We start from the raw sequence: 18,210 nt of genomic DNA, 5'->3' as shown, positions 1-18,210 counted from the left end.
TTTGCTAAAGGCTTAAAGGAGTCCCACTGGAAACTTCTGTTGCTCAGATCCCATTGAGACAAATATCTGAGCTTTCCCTTGTCTCCTACCAGTTTCTTGGAAGCTTATGGGTTGTATCATAGAACTTTACTGTATGCTGAAGTTTTTTGTTTTCATCATTCTTCTTGTTCCTTAACTCTCTCATTGAAGCTCCATGTCACCTTCTTTTGCCTTCCACCTTCCTGTTTCTTTATTCTTGTCTATGTTCCATTCCCCTCCCCTTTGGGTTTCACTTCCTTTTCATCTCTTCTTACTACTGCCTTCTCTCTCTTCCCCTTTCCATTTCTCCTTGCCATTCATTCATCCTTCTTTGATCATTTTCAAGTGCCTTTTAAAGGCCTTGTCCCTGGCTTATGTCTTCTGCCCTTTCCCACTTAAGACTCTTCAAGCTGTGGCATTAGCAGCTTCTGCTGCTCTTATCTCTCTTGTTTGAGATTCTGACCCCTTGGGCAGCTTTTCATGCAGCACAGCTGCCTTCTGAACTGGCCTCTAGTGTAGATTGCCTAAAGGAAGGATTTGGTTTTTTGAATTTCCAATTTGTCCTTGGTTCATATTCAAGGTTCTTTACTTCTTCCTGTGGTGTGTTGAGGCATGGACACGGATGCATCTTCAAGAATGGGCAGTGGGTATGGCCTAATAACTGTAAGTTTGCAAGTAAATGAGTACAGTTGGGTGAAAATGCTGAACTTCTTTAATTTTCCAGAATGATGCTATGCGATAATGGAGGAACTTGCTATCCTCCAAGAGGTGGTAAAGACCTCTCCCCTAAATTTCACTGCATTGTTACCAGCCGATTCTGACTAGTAGCTGCAGTGAATATACATCTGGGAAAAGACAAAAACCCCAAACAAATAAGCATTTAGATCAATATTTGTTGTTGTTGTGGTTGTTCAGTCGTTTAGTCGTGTCCGACTCTTCGTGACCCCATGGACCACAGCACGCCAGGCACGCCTATCCTTCACTGCCTCCCGCAGTTTGGACAAACTCATGTTGGTAGCTTCGAGAACACTGTCCAACCATCTCATCCTCTGTCGTCCCCTTCTCCTTGTGCCCTCATCTTTCCCAACACAAGGGTCTTTTCCAGAGAGTCTTCTCTCTCATGTGGAGGCCAAAGTATTGGAGCCTCAGCTTCAGGATCTGTCCTTCCAGTGGGCACTCAGGGCTGATTTCCTTCAGAATGGATAGGTATGATCTTCTTGCAGTCCATGGGACTCTCAAGAGTCTCCTCCAGCACCATAATTAAAAATCGATATACAAATGGCAAAGTAACCGACTTATTGACAATTTGACGCCCTTTGGAAACTAGTCATGAGAGTGTCACAGATATTTATCAGTGTTCAGTTTGCACTTCATAAACTTAAAAGCTGTCATTGACACTTTGCTTCGGGTAGCAATTTCATTTCCCTAGTATCTTTAGAGATTTATTTTAAATCCTTGCATAATATTTTCTCCCCTGCCCTGCACCACCAAGAACTCCCTTGTTGCAGGAGCCCTGAGAAACTGATCTTAACAGGAGTCACTTAAGCTATTAATAATTCTGGCACTGCCACCAAAGCAGACGGGCATGTCAGTGATCCATTGCTTGCTCTTTAGTTGTCTTTTTGAAGCCAAGTGAAATTGGTAGCATGATTCATGTGCTTTCCTGAAATGATGTCTGCTTGAGATGTAATTTCACAGGACTGGCCAGATGAGTCTCCTTGAGATCCTTTAGGGCAATAGCTCCAGCTTTATGAGAATCTTTAAAGCTGACTTGCCATCTAAGGGGGCTCCTTATAGTAATATATCACGCATGCTGTTTTCTATGCATCTAAGCTCAGTGGACAAAAGCAACTCAATTTCTACACAACCACACATTGTTGATCAGATAGATTTTGGTATCCGCTCAATGCTAAAATGGAGGTTAGCTATCAACTATGTGATATTGATGAAGAATTGATGCTTTTGAATTATGGTGCTGGAGGAGACTCTTGAGAGTCCCATGGACTGCAAGAAGATCAAACCTATCCATTCTGAAGGAAATCAGCCCTGAGTGCTCACTAGAAGGACAGATCCTGAAGCTGAGGCTCCAATACTTTGGCCCCCTCATGAGAAGAGAAGACTCCCTAGAAAAGACCCTGATGTTGGGAAAGATGGAGGGCACAAGGAGAAGGGGACAACAGAGGATGAGATGGTTGGACAGTGCTCTCGAAGCTACTAACATGAGTTTGGCGTGCCTGGCGTGCTCTGGTCCATGGGGTCACGAAGAGTCGGACACGACTGAACGACTGAACAACAACATATGTGATATATTCCGCTTGAGCTCATTTTGTTTGTAATAATGACAACTATCATTACTTTGCATATAAGGACATTTTCTTATAATGTGGGTCTTAAAATGCTTGGTTGATCAATTAATATTAAGTCATTAACTACCGATCGTATGATATGTTCTGCTTCTTGTTTTACAGAAACAGGATCTCCAATAACGGCTTCTTGCGTTGGCTTAGGAAACTCGTTAACTCCTCCCTCAGGACAGACAGGAAAACTGGTGCCTGGATACAATGGTAAAGTTATATTATTATTATTATTATTTATTATTATTATTCTGTAGAACACCTTCCCATCAAATGTCAAGGAAATAAACAACCATCTGACTTGTAGAAGACATCTGAAGGCTGCCCTGTATAGGGCAGTTTTTAATGTTTGATGTTTTACTGTGTTTTCATTTGATGGAAGCCACCCAGAGTGGGTGGAACAACAACAACACAACAACAACAACAACAACAAGATGTATAACATGATACAGTATTGGCTTACCAGCTCTAAGAAGCACATGATTCCTCGCAGGGTGCAACACCAAGACGATATTTAAAACTGAAATGCTGCTGTATTTAACAGCTGAGGACCAATTATTGATCTGGCTTCCTTGGCCACTTTAAACTTTTTTTTTGTTCTGTAGCAACATCTCCATTTGTCAGAACACACTTCAGACAAGCCCTCATCAAAACAATCCCCCCCCTCGTTCTCAACCTGCTGCTGTCCAGTTTTGGAATTACACCATGCCCCAATAATTCCCTAATGCAGCAATAACCTATATTCATCATTGCTAGCAGGCATAACAGAGTGTAGCATGGATGGGTGTTGCTTCCATTTTCTGCTTGGAAGTCACCTTGAATGAACCAGTCCATATGGGCTGCCACATGTGGGTCAGTAGTTCTATAGGCACAGAAGCCCAAGGGAGTCGCTTATGGGCTGAATTGAGGGAGATGAACCCAGAAGCCTGAGGCCAGTTCTGCAAACACAAATCTTATCTTGTACATGACCTCACCTCCTGGGCGCAAGTTAGGTCTGCTTGTGAAACTGGAAAAGCGACTGTTTTATCAGCCTAGCCCAAAAGTTCACAGGCATCTCAGTATGTGGAAATGCTTCTTGATGAGTGTAGATTTTGGTATTTATGGCAAAGCTAGGGCAGCCTCTGCATATAATTGACTGCTTTTAATTAGAGGGCTGCTGCTGTGCTGTTTCTATTGTCTATTTATTGGTGATTTTATATATTATATAGCTTTAATTCTATTTTTATCAATGCTTAATTGCATTTTAATATCTTTTTCTTCATTTTTTAGTTGTTCTTGCTTTTATCTGTAAGCTGCCTTGTGTTCCGCCAGGGAAGGTGTGGTATAATAATAATAGTATTAATAGTATTATTATTATTATATTATTATTAATAATAATAATAATAATAATAAATAGGAATATTTGCCCACAGTTGTTTCTGATGTTGTACTGGGAACTTTGTGATTGTGGAAACTGGGTGATATCCATTGACATCCATCCCTAGTGGAATAGAGACCATTCCCACACCATCCTGCAGCCTTCTTCCTTGGCTAGGGGGACCCTGCAGAGCAGAGGGTACAAGGGGAGGAGAGGAAACGGAAGCTGCCTTGTGTGAAATTGAATACTGTATTGTTCTTTGTACATGCATCAGGAGTGCCAGCAGAAACATACACAGGAGGCCATGACACCAGAGGGCAATTGTCCTCATCAAAACCGCCATGTACTCTGTAATGCCCTGTTTGAGAATATGAGCAGTGAACAGATGTCCCCATTTCAGATATTGGTTTTTGATCTCTGTACATTAAATAGCACTTGTGTGTTTTATAGTGTGTAAAGATGTTTCTAGCTAGTCTAGTCAGTGATCCCCAGAAACGTTTTTTTTTTTTTTAGTGAAAGCAAACGCCCATTGAGCTCCGCAAGTGTCTAGCTGTTTTTAATTTAAAGTTGCCTGCTTTCCACTTATACCAGGAAGGCAGTCTTCTGCAGAGGCTGATATTTGAAAGGAATGCTAAGCACATTATCTTTAATGTTCAGCATTTTAAAAAAATATTGTTGTAGGAAATGTAGGCTTTGAATCTGTATAAAACATGAAAGGCAGTAGCTGCCTCTAGCCAGGAAACAACTGAACAGAACATGTGCAACCGTAAGATTAGGAAACCTGCAATATTTTCATAACTAGAATTATGGTTTGACCAAATTTTCTAGGGATTAACCTGCTCTTCACATGTAATTGATAGCGTACTTCTATTCATATTTACTCAGACATAAGTCCCATTAAGTTCACTGGGACTTACTACCAGGTAAGTATTATAGGGTTGCAGACTGAGATAACTTTAAGATCAATTTCACTTGACTGAGAATTGCTCAGTTAATTGGGAAAAAATAAGAGTTCACTGGTTTTGTAAAACAAAGAAATGGGACAGGATAGATGAAGGTTGAAAAAGTGCAATGTTTTCTTGCCCTTTATTGGCAGTAGAACCAATAATTGTAAGGCTGAAACAAGATCAGACTTGGTGCATTAAGCCAAGAATGAATGTGGCGCATGTACACTCCTTTTCCGCTCACACACAGTGTTCAGCGCTTCTAGTTAACTTTAAACCACAGTTTCCCATTACATCCAAACTAATAAATAAGGTTTAGCTCTACAGCAGATAGGAATGAAGTGAAAAGTGGGGGAAGTGACTGGTGTTGGGGCTGAGACAGGAAGTGCAGTGGCTGTAAATACATACCCTCTGGGCTCTATTCAACCTTTAAAGACGGATGAAATTAGGTGAAAACTGCCACTTTTTGTAAATTGCCATCTATAACCTCCAAGTGCTCTTTAAACTGCATCAGCTCCTGTGTAGTTGTCTGTGCTTGTTGCTGTGCCTTGCATCTTAAACCACTCTAAAAGTAAGCCTCTTGCCTCTGATAAAGGTAATTTACATTCCAGCTTTGTCCAGCCTTCCTCTGAGTTGAATCTGTAACTTAAAACTAATTTTTCAGTCTGATCTGCAAACAAGAGCCCCAAGATAGCCTAATTGGGCACTGCAAACGTTTTGTAATTGCTTTCCTCAAGTTGTGTTTTCCATAGCAATTAAGCTCTGTCTTGAACACAAGTTAAGCGGGGAGGGGAGGAAAAAAAATATTTTTGTGAATCCTTTTGTCTTTTTTTCTTGCAGTAATGATTCTGGATGATGACAAGCAAGCTGTAAAAACGAAGACTTTAGGAAATATTGTGGTGAAGTAAGCAGCCCGCAACCTTTCAAGGGATTGATGCTGTAAAGTAGACGGAAGGAGTGAGCCAAAACACTGTGATATAATTGAATGAATACTTACTGATACTGACCACAAATACTATCCCTTTAGCCGTACATCTTCTACCACTCTAGAGTTAAAACAAATTTATTTTGACATACGAACCTCCCTCTCTTTTGCTCAATTAGGGGTTCTTTGCAGAGGCTGCTTGCTGCTTCATTGATCTGTTGCAGCTTCTGTAACAGTACCACTGGAGAATACTTGAAAGCCAATCCTCATTCCATGTGGGAGCTTAATTGGAATCGGGGGGGGGGAAGGTCCAGGCTGTGAAAGATGCCATTGCAGTGAGGGAGAACTGGTTTTGTAAAGGCGTATTCCAGCTAGTGCAAATTGCGAGTTTTGGGGTGGTGTTTCATTGCTTCTGAGTCTAGAATTAGGGTGTACCTCGAGCTACTCTGGTTCCTTCCTTTCTGCTTCTGAGAACTGTACCATCTTTGTCATTCTTATGGCTGGTTGGCTTCCTAGAGAGAATGTAATCCACAGCCTAGCACAGGAGGTCCTCTGTGTATTTCTGGGGCACAGCCTGCGCTCTTGGTTGTCTTCTCCAGTACAGACCTGGGAATCTGGCTGGTTGCTGTCTTTATGAAATCCCACTTGTTAAGCCCTCTTCATGCATCGATCACGATTAACTGCAAACTTGGCTGCACCAGTGGCCCAGGCCTTTTAAATGGCTATGCTTGTTTGCACTATAATTTTGCAATTCTGTTGCTCTCTCTCATCGTTTTTTATTCATTATGAATGTTGATTTTTGCTGTATTTGCTGGTGTAAACTGTTTTATTTATTGCCCCAGAAACCATTGGGATGAAGGGCAGTCTATGAGTTTATTCATTTTTATAGTCCCACACACATTTACTTGGGAGTAAGTCTCATTACTGTGCTTATTGCACGGTATTGTTCTGTCTGTGCTTCAGGGACTTTGGCATGTTGTCTCAGTGAGAATGTCAAATTTCCCCCACACAATCTGGTGAGAAGGAACAAAAATTTCTTACGTGTGAAAAATTCACCTAGACTACCAATTCTGACGTTGTTTTTCCTCATGTCCTCCAATTACTTTCATAATGCACACTCCTAATGGAGATGGAATTTATGTAGGAACCAACCCATTATTTTTCCGTTGTGGTTCTTTAATATTAGCTTATGATTCTATAATTTTGCATCTCCAACCTGGTAGGTTCATGAAAGAATCTTGCATAGCATCTTTACACAATGTGTGCTGGGTTTCTCATCTCCTTTTCTGCTTTCCTACCTATTTTTCAGTTTCCACTGCTTCTCCTTAGGAGCTCGCTAATCTTCTGCTACCATGGTACGTGCTATTTGCATTTTTTGCCCAATTTGCTGGTAATACTTGAGGTGACTATCCTTTTGTTCAGCTGATTATCACTGTTTTAGCTTCAGCTTTTCCTATTTTCTGCATTTCGGTTGCTAATTGACAGCAAAGCACATGTTTGACTAATGCTTGGAGACATTATTGCTTTTATAGGAGTCGCCTGGACAATGCTAGATCACAAATGCAATATCTGTAGCTGCTTTACATGTTATCTTCTTGGACACAAGTGCCAGTCGAGGCAAGCATGTAACAGGCAAACGGAAGCAGCTGTGGCTTTTATTGAAACACAGTGCTTGCATTTGCACTTAATGTTAAGCCAGACTTCAGACAGAATGAGCTCCATGCTGGTAGTCATTGCCCAGTTTCTCCAACTTTGCTCGTCCCCTAGTGCAAACAGGATAAACAAACCAGCAATAAATCCGAGCTGCAAATTAGTACCAGTCATCCCTTGCTAGGGATTCAGAAACCATAACCCATGGCTTAGATGTAATGGGAAGCCAAGGTTTCCTAGTTGGCTATCCCACTTACACCAGTAAAGCAGCAAAGCAGAATGCTCATTCCTAATAACCCGCAATAAGCCATTCTGGTTTATTGTTTTATGCAAATATGGCCACTAGGTTCTTGCTGTTTATGAGTAACATCCTTAAGTTCATCACAGCACTGTACTTTGCAGTGAAGGGGAAGGTGGTGGCTCCCACATCAAAGTTTAAAAACATATATAATTTGAATACTTGTTGGTTTTCCCCACAAGAGATGGTGGAATGTAAAGGCAAGTCTGTGTGCATGCAAAATATTGCACCTTTTCAGTTGCTTGTCAAACATAGCTGGCAATGTTTGTGTGTATTCATTTTTTGTTATTGTTAAAGCTTGCACAGTGTGTTTAACAAAGTGACTGGCATTCTGCCAATTGCTTAAATATTAGACAAATCCAAGGTACCCCCCCACCCCAAAAAACCACCCAGTTTGGTATGACACTTTAAAAAAAAATTAATCACACCCTAGTGTTTCAAAGTAAGGCTAATTCCAATAAAGTTATCCTGAGACAGTTTCTTTTTTTGTTTTGCAGTTGTACAAAACACCTATGGTTTTTCTTTTTAATTTGCATGTTCAGTGTCAGTAGTTAGAGGAGCACACTGGTTTAATACTTCTTCTCCATGCTGACAGACAGGGTGCAACTTCAGTATACTTTGTGTTAGAATGCAAAACTACTACCCAAAGCTTTAAAATGCTGGCTAACTTTGGAATTAATCTCTAGGGTTTGTGGGTTTTTTCTTTTCTTTTATATACTATTAAATGCTGAGTGTAAGCTTGGCCTTTCAGGCAGTTGACTTTCTGATGATTTCAGGAAAGGTCTTAATCTTAAAGTGTCATGTTGCCGCCTTTGCAGCATAGCAGGCATCACACTTTCTGCACATATTGTCTCATTCCTGCTACAAACTAACATTCATGTCACACTAAACAAACCAATTAGTGTCTATAGTGCCGCAGGAGTTTTGACTTTGAGAAACCTCAAGAAGTACTTTGTAAATATGGATGGGGGAAAATCGGTGTGTGTGTGTGTGTGTGTGTGTGTGTGTGTGTAACGACACATTCTACTAAAACTAAACTATTGCTAAGTTTTAGCACAAGTGGTGTGCTAAATACAAATGTCCTTACAAACTTTTGCATTTTTAATTACGTATGCATATCTATCCTTGTTACATTTGATGTGACCCTGTTGCAAATCACCAGATGGAATTAATTTAAACACCTTTTGTGTTTCTGCTCGATTGCATGTCAGCTTTTTAAGATTATTATTTTTGGAATTCATACGGGTGAAAGTCTGTGTGTGCTGAGAGGGCGATGGGCTCTTTTACTTAATGGCTAAACTGAAAGGTAGCAAAACCCAAAAAACCAACAACAAAATAGCCCCAGGGGAAATCGTTTAATGGCTCTGTCATGAGAATTGTCCTTCCTTCTCTGTCACAAGGACTTTTAGACAGTTAAATAAATCACGTGCAACTATGTTATCGGTTATGAATTGCTGTCCTGTTGGTACCCTGAATGCATACAAGGTAACTTCTGTTTCCCTGAAGGTTTCATTAATACAGATGCATCTTGACATGAGGTTAGGAAGTTAGGCAACATTTTATTCTCACTCTGCTGGAACTGCCCATTTGAGCCTGCTTCAGCAGGAATTAGAACCCAAGGTTCATTGCAGCCAAAGTACCCGGTACCTCTTATCCTTCAGTATTGTGCAAAGCACTTGAAACTTTTAACCACCTTTGGAAGCAGTCTTCTCCCAACTAGCTCCAAGACACAAAACAAAGGTTGTGGGTAATGGTATCATAGTGAGCTAAGGGATTTTGTGATGACGGAACCTGTGGCTGTAGATGCCTGAGACGGTTATGATGCCATAGAGCTTTTCACAAGCATTCTAACTTGTCAGCGAGGAAAGCTATTTGGAGTTCTAACAGTCTTCTGCAGAAGACTGTAAAAGTCACCCGAGTAGGCGCGGGTGGCGCTGTGGTCTAAACCACAGAGCCTAGGGCTTGCCAATCAGAAGGTCGGTGGTTCGAATCCCCATGACGGGGTGAGCTCCCATTGCTTGGTCCCTGCTCCTGCCAACCTAGCAGTTCGAAGCACGTCAAAGTGCAAGTAGATAAATAGGTACCACTCTGGCGGGAAGGTAAACGGTGTTTCCGTGCACTGCTCTGGTTTGCCAGAAGCGGCTTGGCCACATGACCCAAGCTGTATGCCGGCTCCCTCGGCCCATTAAATTTCGCTCACACCAGTGGGTGTGGTGCGACGAAACAATGAACATCACGGGACAACATTCCTACTCCCCCCCCCTTTCCGCATGCACCTCTTTCCCCATGAAAACAGCAGGAAAAGCACTGTGCGCGACCTCAAATTCCATCACTTCCATGATTTTCTGGGTTAAGGAGGCTGCAAGCAGATTTCCCCCAGAATCAAATAACGCAGAAATGAGCATTAAATATGTGCTATATTCCATTGTGTTCTGGAAGTGGCCTTTGCTTCATGCGAATGCTCAAATATAACGTGGAAATTAACAATTAGAGGAATGTCAGTGAAATGGAATAAGCTGTCATGTGAACGCAGCCTTAGGAGGGGCTGTGAACTGTTGAAGAGAAGAGGGTTGTTTGAAAAGGAAGGCTAAAGTGTAGGGGGCTAAGGAAGTGTAGGCCAACTTCACTCTGGGTGCCCTTCCTGATTAGAAGTTTGCGTTGTCTTAGGAGTGTTATCCTCCCCCCCCCTGCTTTTTATCACTAGCTATGTCCCTATTTTGTGGCGGTGAATTAGATTTAAGGCAGAGTGTAACATACTCCCAAGAGGAATGCTCCCTTTTAGGGGGACACCTTCTTGTATTGTTCTACAACACATTCTAAGGTCATAAAAAATGGCAGTTATTGTTAAAGGAAGTTTGAAGAAATTTGATGGGTTATCTGGAAAGCAACAGTTGATGCAGTTTGCAAGCCATTGATTTGTGACAGTGTCAAACAGAAAAGTGAATTCAAGGGGAGCCTTCTCCCCAATTTTTTTTGCTGAGATAAATGGGAATCTCTCATGCTCTCTACCACAAAAAGTGTGCCTCTGAAGTTTTGTCACTTAACTACTCGGCTAAGGGAGCTTGGCCACTCTCTTTTTGCGCCAGGATTTGCAAGTTTAACTAAACACAATTCTCCTGGGCTGTACCTGAGAAGGGAAGTCACTGCCACCAGCTCTTTATGGTAGCGATGGGGCATCTCAGGCCCAGAGCCTGAACTGCAGCCCTCCAGACCTCTCTTGCCAGACCTAGGGACTCTTCCCAGGCTACAGCCAGTGGGTAATCGAGAGGTTCCTCTCTCACACATACCCACAGCACTAAGCAGTTTCTGGGAAATCTCATTGCTTATGTATGCCCCTGGCTCTTGGGACATATTGAGAAACCTGCAGAGGCACAGACAGTTGACCATGCACATACTGCTTAGTGGGTCTGGCTCATCTTTGTTCTTGTCAATTGGCTTATTACCTGCATGCAGAGACACAGGTTTTAAATAATCTGCTTGTTTTGTTCACGTGTAGTTCACATCTAGTGCAGGTGTAGCCATATTTTTCCATGTCGGCAGACTCTGTGCACTGTATTTGTAATATTTCAACATCTGTTTCCTTTAGTTAACAATGTGAACTTGCAAATTAAAATTGACAACAGAAATTAACTATTTTTTAAATCAAAATAAAAAATAAAAAAATCCTTCCAGTAGCACCTTAGAGACCAACTAAGTTTGTTCTTGGTATGAGCTTTCGTGTACATGCACACTTCTTCAGATATTTTAAAAATGTAAACCAACGCATAATATTGTGAATTGATTTTTAATATGCTTAATCATAGTTCTCTCTCTTCCCCCCACCCCACACCATAATGCTATGCTTCCAGTTTAGGATAAACACTGGTGTGATAGGTGTTTTTACACATATTAAAATTGAGGATTCAGTACAAAAAAAACATGTAGATAGAATTGAGAGATTTTATAAGTGCCTGATTAGCTTGCACATTAGGTGAAAATATTCAGGATTTGTAACGGGGGGTGGGCATTGTGTCTTATGATAGGAGAATGTCTTTATAGTACAAGAAGCTACCATAATTTGTGCAATGGATTTGTTAAAAGTAGGTTTCGTCCCTGTCTCTGTTTTTACTATTATGAGAAGGAACAAAATAAATCTCCGTATCTCCCAAAATTATTGTGCCGACTTGAGCAGCAAAAAATTAAATATTTGGGTTGGAACGGATTATTAGCTACATGTGTGACATAAATATTTCATATTCTTGATCAGAATGTTTCAATCCTTGACCAGCTCCACTAGACGTGTAAAGATAGTTGCTTTTGGCTTCTATCCTTCCAACACATTTCAGGAGATGACTGGTTTTGTTTTTTTAAAACAAACCTTTAATCGCCATCGTGTAATAATCTTGTAAAAACTATCTGTTCTCCTTGATAGCCTTGCTCCAATTTAATTTTTTGTGTGTGTGTTTGTGTGTGTGTTTGCTTTTTTATTTAAATAACAGGTTGCCTTTGCCTCCAGGAGCTTTTCTGGGCCTTTGGAAAAATGAGGATCTGTACAAGGAAATATACTTCCAGAAATTTCCAGTAAGAGGAGTTAAAATGAACTAAATATGTAGTAAGCTACCTTCGGCTCTCTAGCATGAAGTGATGTCATATTTTGGAATGCTGTTTTCCCCTCTGATTGACCATGCTGGCTGGGGTTGATGGCTTCTTCTCAAAGGAACTGGAGGTCAGCGTGTTGCTTACCCTATGTAATAGAATAGATATATTTTGTAATGCTCAAGAAATACTCCCCTTCTCCATAAATGCTGCACACTGTACTGTAAGAATCCCATTCATGCCCATGTTTGCATATTCTTCTATTACCCTTCCACACGTCCTTACTAAAGGCCAGTCGACTTCTTATGGGATGTGCAAAGCTGGCGTGGTGAGATCGCTCAGTCGGTAGAGCAATGACTTCTTAACCTTGAAGGTTGTGGGTTGAAGCCCCACACTGCGCAAAAAGATTCCTGCATTGCAGGAATGACCCCAGTGGTCCCTTCCAGCTCTACAATTCTATGATTCTATGGAGATTGCACATGAGGCAAACATGCTAAGCAGCTGTAAACGTGAGGCAAACATGCTAAGCAGCTGTACATGATACTGTTAAGAACATAAGAGCCCAGCTGGATTAGATCCAAGGCCCTTCTAGTCTGGCATTCTGTACCCACAGTGGCCAACCCAATGCCTACACAGAGCCCAAAATTGTGGCATGAGTGCATTTCAGAGGCTTGTCTCCAGTATTAGAGGTAATATCACCATCAAGATTAGTAGCTGTTGTTTTGCGGAAAAGCTGCTATACGAGATGTGGCCTGTAAAGACTGGACAGGAACCTAGGATTATTTTGGAGTAGTGCTAAGGATGGGTATTGTGGCAAAAGTGGTCTAGATCTTTGGTAATTTTATTGATGTTTCTGTATTTAAGGAACATCAATAAAATCAGCAATAAACACTTTTTAAAGTATTACTGGTCTCAAATATTCTGATATATATATATTATTCTTTCCCCTCCTGCTTTTTCTCCCAGGGGTACTATAATACTATGGATGCGGGTTATATGGATGAAGAGGGCTATTTGTATGTGATGTCTCGAGTGGATGACGTGATCAATGTTGCAGGTCATAGGATTTCAGCAGGCGCAATTGAGGAGGTAAATGCAAAGCGGTCTGTAAAAATGCTTTAAAAATACATGTTAAAACTCTAAGATTTAGATAACCAGTGGAGGATGCTTCTGCGTTGCTGCTTCTTATGAATTGTATGAGGGTAATGTGTACAAAGTCACTTTTGTGTCCTCCCAGTTCTTGCTCCTAGGCATTTTAACAGTGAGAAGAACAGTGGCATACATTTTAAAAATCTGACTAACACAAGCACGAAAGGTCTTGTGTTATCCAGCACAAAGGTGTGTCTTCTTTTGAAACTTACCTGAGTGATTTGTGGCCCACATCGGCAACTTCATAAGTTCAGGAAAGCCCTGATACCAGGGACTAGATTCTGAGCTCCCTCACTGTCTGCAGGCCACTGTGACAGGGGAATGGGGCCAAAAACCTACCTGTTGGTCACCTGATGTCACTTTGATGTCAAGTAACTTAACTTACTCTCCCCTCCATGCTACAAATAAACATTTTTTCCTGTGCTGATAAGACTTGAATTCAAGCTGTGTCTGCAAATAAAGAATCGGAAGCATACTAAGGTCACATCCACAACATATATTTAAAACATGTGGCTTCTCCCTAAGAATTATGGGAACTGTAGTTGGTTAAGGGTGCTGAGAGTTGTAGCTCTGTGAGGGGTAAAACTACAGTTCTCAGGATTCTTTGGGGGAGTCATGACTATGAAAGTGGAACATATATGCTTAAAATGTTATCACCATCAATTTATTATGAAGGGACTATACAATAAATCCCAAAAACTCAGATACATTTAAAACAAAACTAAAACTCTGAGCAAAGAGCCATATCCTGCTGAGAAAGCCTGCCAGAATAAAAATGTATTTATTTGTTCCGGAAAATGCAGATAATGGGTACCTGCTCATATCTCAACAGGAATGCTATTCTATAGATCAGGGTGACCACACTGAAATCCCTGCTCCAACTTAATACAAAGCAGGCCTCTGGATCTTTGGAATTTACAGGAGAAACTCTCCTGCAGACCACAGGGATCTGCTAGGTATATAAGGGGTAAGGTCTCTCAGGTAACCAGGTCCTGACATGTATGTTAACACCAACACTTTGAACTTGGCCTGTTAGCAGGTATGGAGGTGACCTAAGAGTATTCCTGATTCTTCCTTTGCATCGAAAGGTTTGGCACTTTTTCAATCTCACACCTTGTAATGTCACTATACAGGGCCACAGAAAAAGGGAGCTAAATTCAAAAAGTACCAACTTTTTGATGCTTGAGCTTTCTTGTTCCTAGCATCATATATGATGGGAAAGGTTGGCATGGTTTGTCTGAGATGGCCTGGTGGACTATCCACCAAGTCTTGGCAGGCCTAATCAGGCCAGGTTAAGGTTCACCATGGAGTTATATACTGTCTTATTTCCAAATAATTTGAATAATAATAAAATGAAGGTAAAGGTGTAAAGTAAACTGAATCAGGAAAATAAAAGGATAATGAATGCCAAGGGAATAAATGCAGTAACACAACAATGCTTCCAGGCAAAGAAAATAATTAGAGCATGAATGAATGAAATAAAGGCCTATGGTGAGACATAGGTAAACAAATCATTACAGTAATCCAAACAAGATAAAATAAAAAAATGAGCTGTGTCAACAGGTGGAAGGGTGATATTAGTTTGCTGAAAGAAGTAAGATGCTGGCAATGACATTTTAGGAGAAATATGACTAGAAAGGAGAAGAACCACACAATATGACCTTGATTCCAGAGAGAAGGAGATATTGGAGTGATACCAGCAACAGATAAATCAAGAACCAACATGGAAAACCAAATAAACTTTTTTTAGATAGTTTAAGGAACTGTATCCAAATCCCAGAAGAAATAGGCAGCAAACAAGGAGAAAACTCTTATATGGTGATGGAGATCTGTAGCAGGGAAATACAGCTGAATTGAAGCTACCTAAATATGATAATCAGTGCTAGGGGAATGGAGGCAGGAATTGAGACAGCGAAACCTGAACCGTGAAGGACACCCAAAAGTAAAGGGACAAGGGTGAAAAACAGCATTCACACCGACTCATGACTGACAGATAAGAAAACCATTAAAGTATAGAACAAGATTAGCCAGAAAGCAGCCTCAAATACTGAAGTGCAACAAAGAACAGAAAAATTATACATTGAAAGTAAAAAAGAAATGTGAAGATGAGGCGGTTTATCAAACTAAATGAATGAAAACTGCATTAAAAGGACCTAGTGTAGTGATAATCAAGACTTTGAGAGAGAAAACACTGCATACACATTTGGAAACAAAGGAGAGAAACCAGGTGGCAATTCGACAAACCCAGTGAAGTCATCTATGAGGCTAGAAGCCATAACAGAGATTCGAAATTATACAGAAGGGAATAATAGAAAGTGAGCAATCTGCTTAGAAAACATGAAGGCACGACACTGAGCAAACAAGTAGAAGAGAAGAAGAGCAGAAAAGGAAGAAAACAGCCATGAGGCTGTGACAAATGGTGATGAATAAGAGCTGATCAGAAGGAACTCATGAATGAACTGGCCCTGCTTTATCAAAGGCATGTGCAAAAACTAAGAGATAAAATAGACAAGAAAGAAAATGAGGAATAAGCAGTGAATTAACAAGGGAATAAAAGTGACTAGCCAAAGCAGCAGCAACAGAATGAATTAACCGAGAAAGATAAATAAGATTGCTTATTTAAGGGTGTGTGTGAAGCGTATAGATAAGAAATTGAGAAGTCATGACTAACGGCACAGGACCGTGATATATGAAGGAAAACGTAATTGAGAAGTAATCTATGGCTGGCCTGGGTTAAGAATAATGGGAGCAGAAAGACAAATCAAATGTACATGTTGAAACAGAGTTAAATGAAGACGCCGAAGCATCAATAATTGGTGCCATAGAAACAGCAAACAAAAGAGGAACAGGAAAAAAATAGGTTGTCAAGGCTGAAAGTTGCAAAATTCTTAAAACAGTCAATAAAGGAAACGCATCAAGCAAGAGAGTAAATTAAAGTAAACGATGTTCAGAGGGAGGACGAAGAGTACACAACGAGGAGATCACCACAAGGGAGTAATTAAGAGTACCGGTTTCCCAGGCAGCAGGGTAGAATCTGCTCCCCAGGCATATTTTGTCTAACATATATCTTATTGCTGTAAGCCGCTTTGAGACCCCTCCATGGTGAAAAGCTGGATATAACTTTATTAAAGAAATAAATGCAAAGCTGAACCCGTGCATTACGTGGAAGCACCTCCCTTCAATACCATCACATGCTACTCCAAGAATATGGCCAGGTAATTAGACCCAGTGACAGTTCCTTCCCATGTGAGCTTTGCTTGCCTGCTGTGTAGAGCTGCCTGCAGCATCTGTGCACATTGGAGCACTCGTAAAAACAGGCCACCATGCTAACCACTGTTCAACCCCACTCCTGGTACCTTTCACACCTTCACAAAATGGATGTATATGTATGGGGTCTGAGTCTTAGTGGGGCATTATTTAATACAGACCCACCTTTTCTCTCTTTTCTGTCAAAACAAAATAAAATAAAAAATTCCTTCCAGTAGCACCTTAGAGACCAACTAAGTTTGTTCTTGGTATGAGCTTTCGTGTGCATGCACACTTTTCTCCTCAATCCGGTTTTTAGGGAAAGTGTCATAGGCTGCTTTAAGGTAGGTTGAACTTTTGGTTTTTAAAGAAGTGTTAGGAAACTTGCTCAAAGCTCTCGCTGCTTGAGAGGGAAGGTAAGGGCACATTTTTATTTTTACAGCTTAATTGCTTCTCCATCCTCCTCACAAAACAGGTGTGAGGTGGTGGTAAACTGACGCCTTATTATTATTGCCGAGTCTGTATTTTTAGGGAAAGAAAACTTGGGCTAAATTAGTTGTGCTGCCTCCCTTGTGGTGTTGGAAAAGCTATTTAATTCCCATTTTTTGCTTACTATACAGCGGGTGGCAATCAGTTGTTTTGCTGAATGCACCATAAAGTTGTTTGCTGATAAATAATGTATCAACTTTCTGTCTGTCTCTCCTGTTTTAAGGATGACATTAGCTGATAGTTTGATCTACAGCTTAAAATACTGTGCATGTTATTATTCCAAATGGAGACCCACAAAACAATAAAATGTACACTAAAGTAGCTAATATGATTTATATCAGCATGCTGTTCATGATGAATGTCATTGTCGTTTATACACAGTCTTATGGGCTGGATTGCTAATGTACATTTGTAATTTGAAATACTGCATTCCCAGTAGGTTTATTAATCAAGCTAATAAGCAAATGTTACAGCTTAAATAATATTTCATGAAACATCTCTTTTTGGCAGCAGTCAGACAATAGTAAATAGGTGTAATGTTGTGAACATGTAGGCCAGAAATGTAGCATCACGTAATTCTGAAATCCTGTTCCTGGCAAACTGAGATTTCTGTATTATGGACACACTGAATTGCCATAAGGGCTTCATTGTCTAATGCTGCCTGGAAACTTCAGAAGGGTACAAAATGCTACTGCTAAAATCTTGACAGACCAGGAGTTGCCATCATGTGACAATGTCATTGTATTAGCTACACTGGCTGCTGATTCAGTTTTTAATGCAATCAGAGGTATTGACTTTGTACCGTTGGTCCCACACTCCTTTGGGCTTTAATCTACGTACTTGAAGGGCCTGTGAAGCTGCTTGTTTTTTCAGATGAACGTATCTAAAGCAGGGGTAGGGAACCTTAAGCCGGGAGGCCAAATGTGGCCTGAAAAGGCCCTCTCCAGTGTGAGAGCCAGTGTGGTGTAGTGGTTAGGAGCGGTAGACTCGTAATCTGGGGAACCGGGTTCGTGTCTCCGCTCCTCCACATGCAGCTGCTGGGTGACCTTGGGCTAGTCACACTTCTCTGAAGTCTCTCAGCCCCACTCACTCACAGAGTGTTTGTTGTGGGGGAGAAGGGAAAAGGAGAATGTTAGCCGCTTTGAGACTCCTTTGGGTAGTGAAAAGCGGGATATCAAATCCAAACTCTTCTTCTTCTCTCCGTT

General features: G+C 40.9%; 1 protein-coding gene across 6 annotated transcripts in view; it reads left to right on the top strand.

Moving 5' to 3' along the window:
- ACSS3 (acyl-CoA synthetase short chain family member 3) overlaps positions 1 to 18,210 on the top strand; it is a 56,979-nt gene that overhangs the window by 34,213 nt on the left and 4,556 nt on the right. For all 6 annotated transcript variants that reach the window (XM_033162614.1, XM_033162613.1, XM_033162618.1 and 3 more), the window contains 4 exons: positions 2,487 to 2,582; positions 5,514 to 5,577; positions 12,025 to 12,106; positions 13,088 to 13,210. In XM_033162614.1, coding sequence (XP_033018505.1) covers positions 2,487 to 2,582; positions 5,514 to 5,577; positions 12,025 to 12,106; positions 13,088 to 13,210 — 365 coding nt within the window. The remainder of the gene's footprint in view (positions 1 to 2,486; positions 2,583 to 5,513; positions 5,578 to 12,024; positions 12,107 to 13,087; positions 13,211 to 18,210) is intronic.

The sequence above is a fragment of the Lacerta agilis genome, chromosome 10 (genome assembly GCF_009819535.1).
Source record: "Lacerta agilis isolate rLacAgi1 chromosome 10, rLacAgi1.pri, whole genome shotgun sequence".
NCBI lineage: Eukaryota > Metazoa > Chordata > Lepidosauria > Squamata > Lacertidae > Lacerta > Lacerta agilis.
This window is presented reverse-complemented; position numbering and strand designations above follow the sequence as displayed.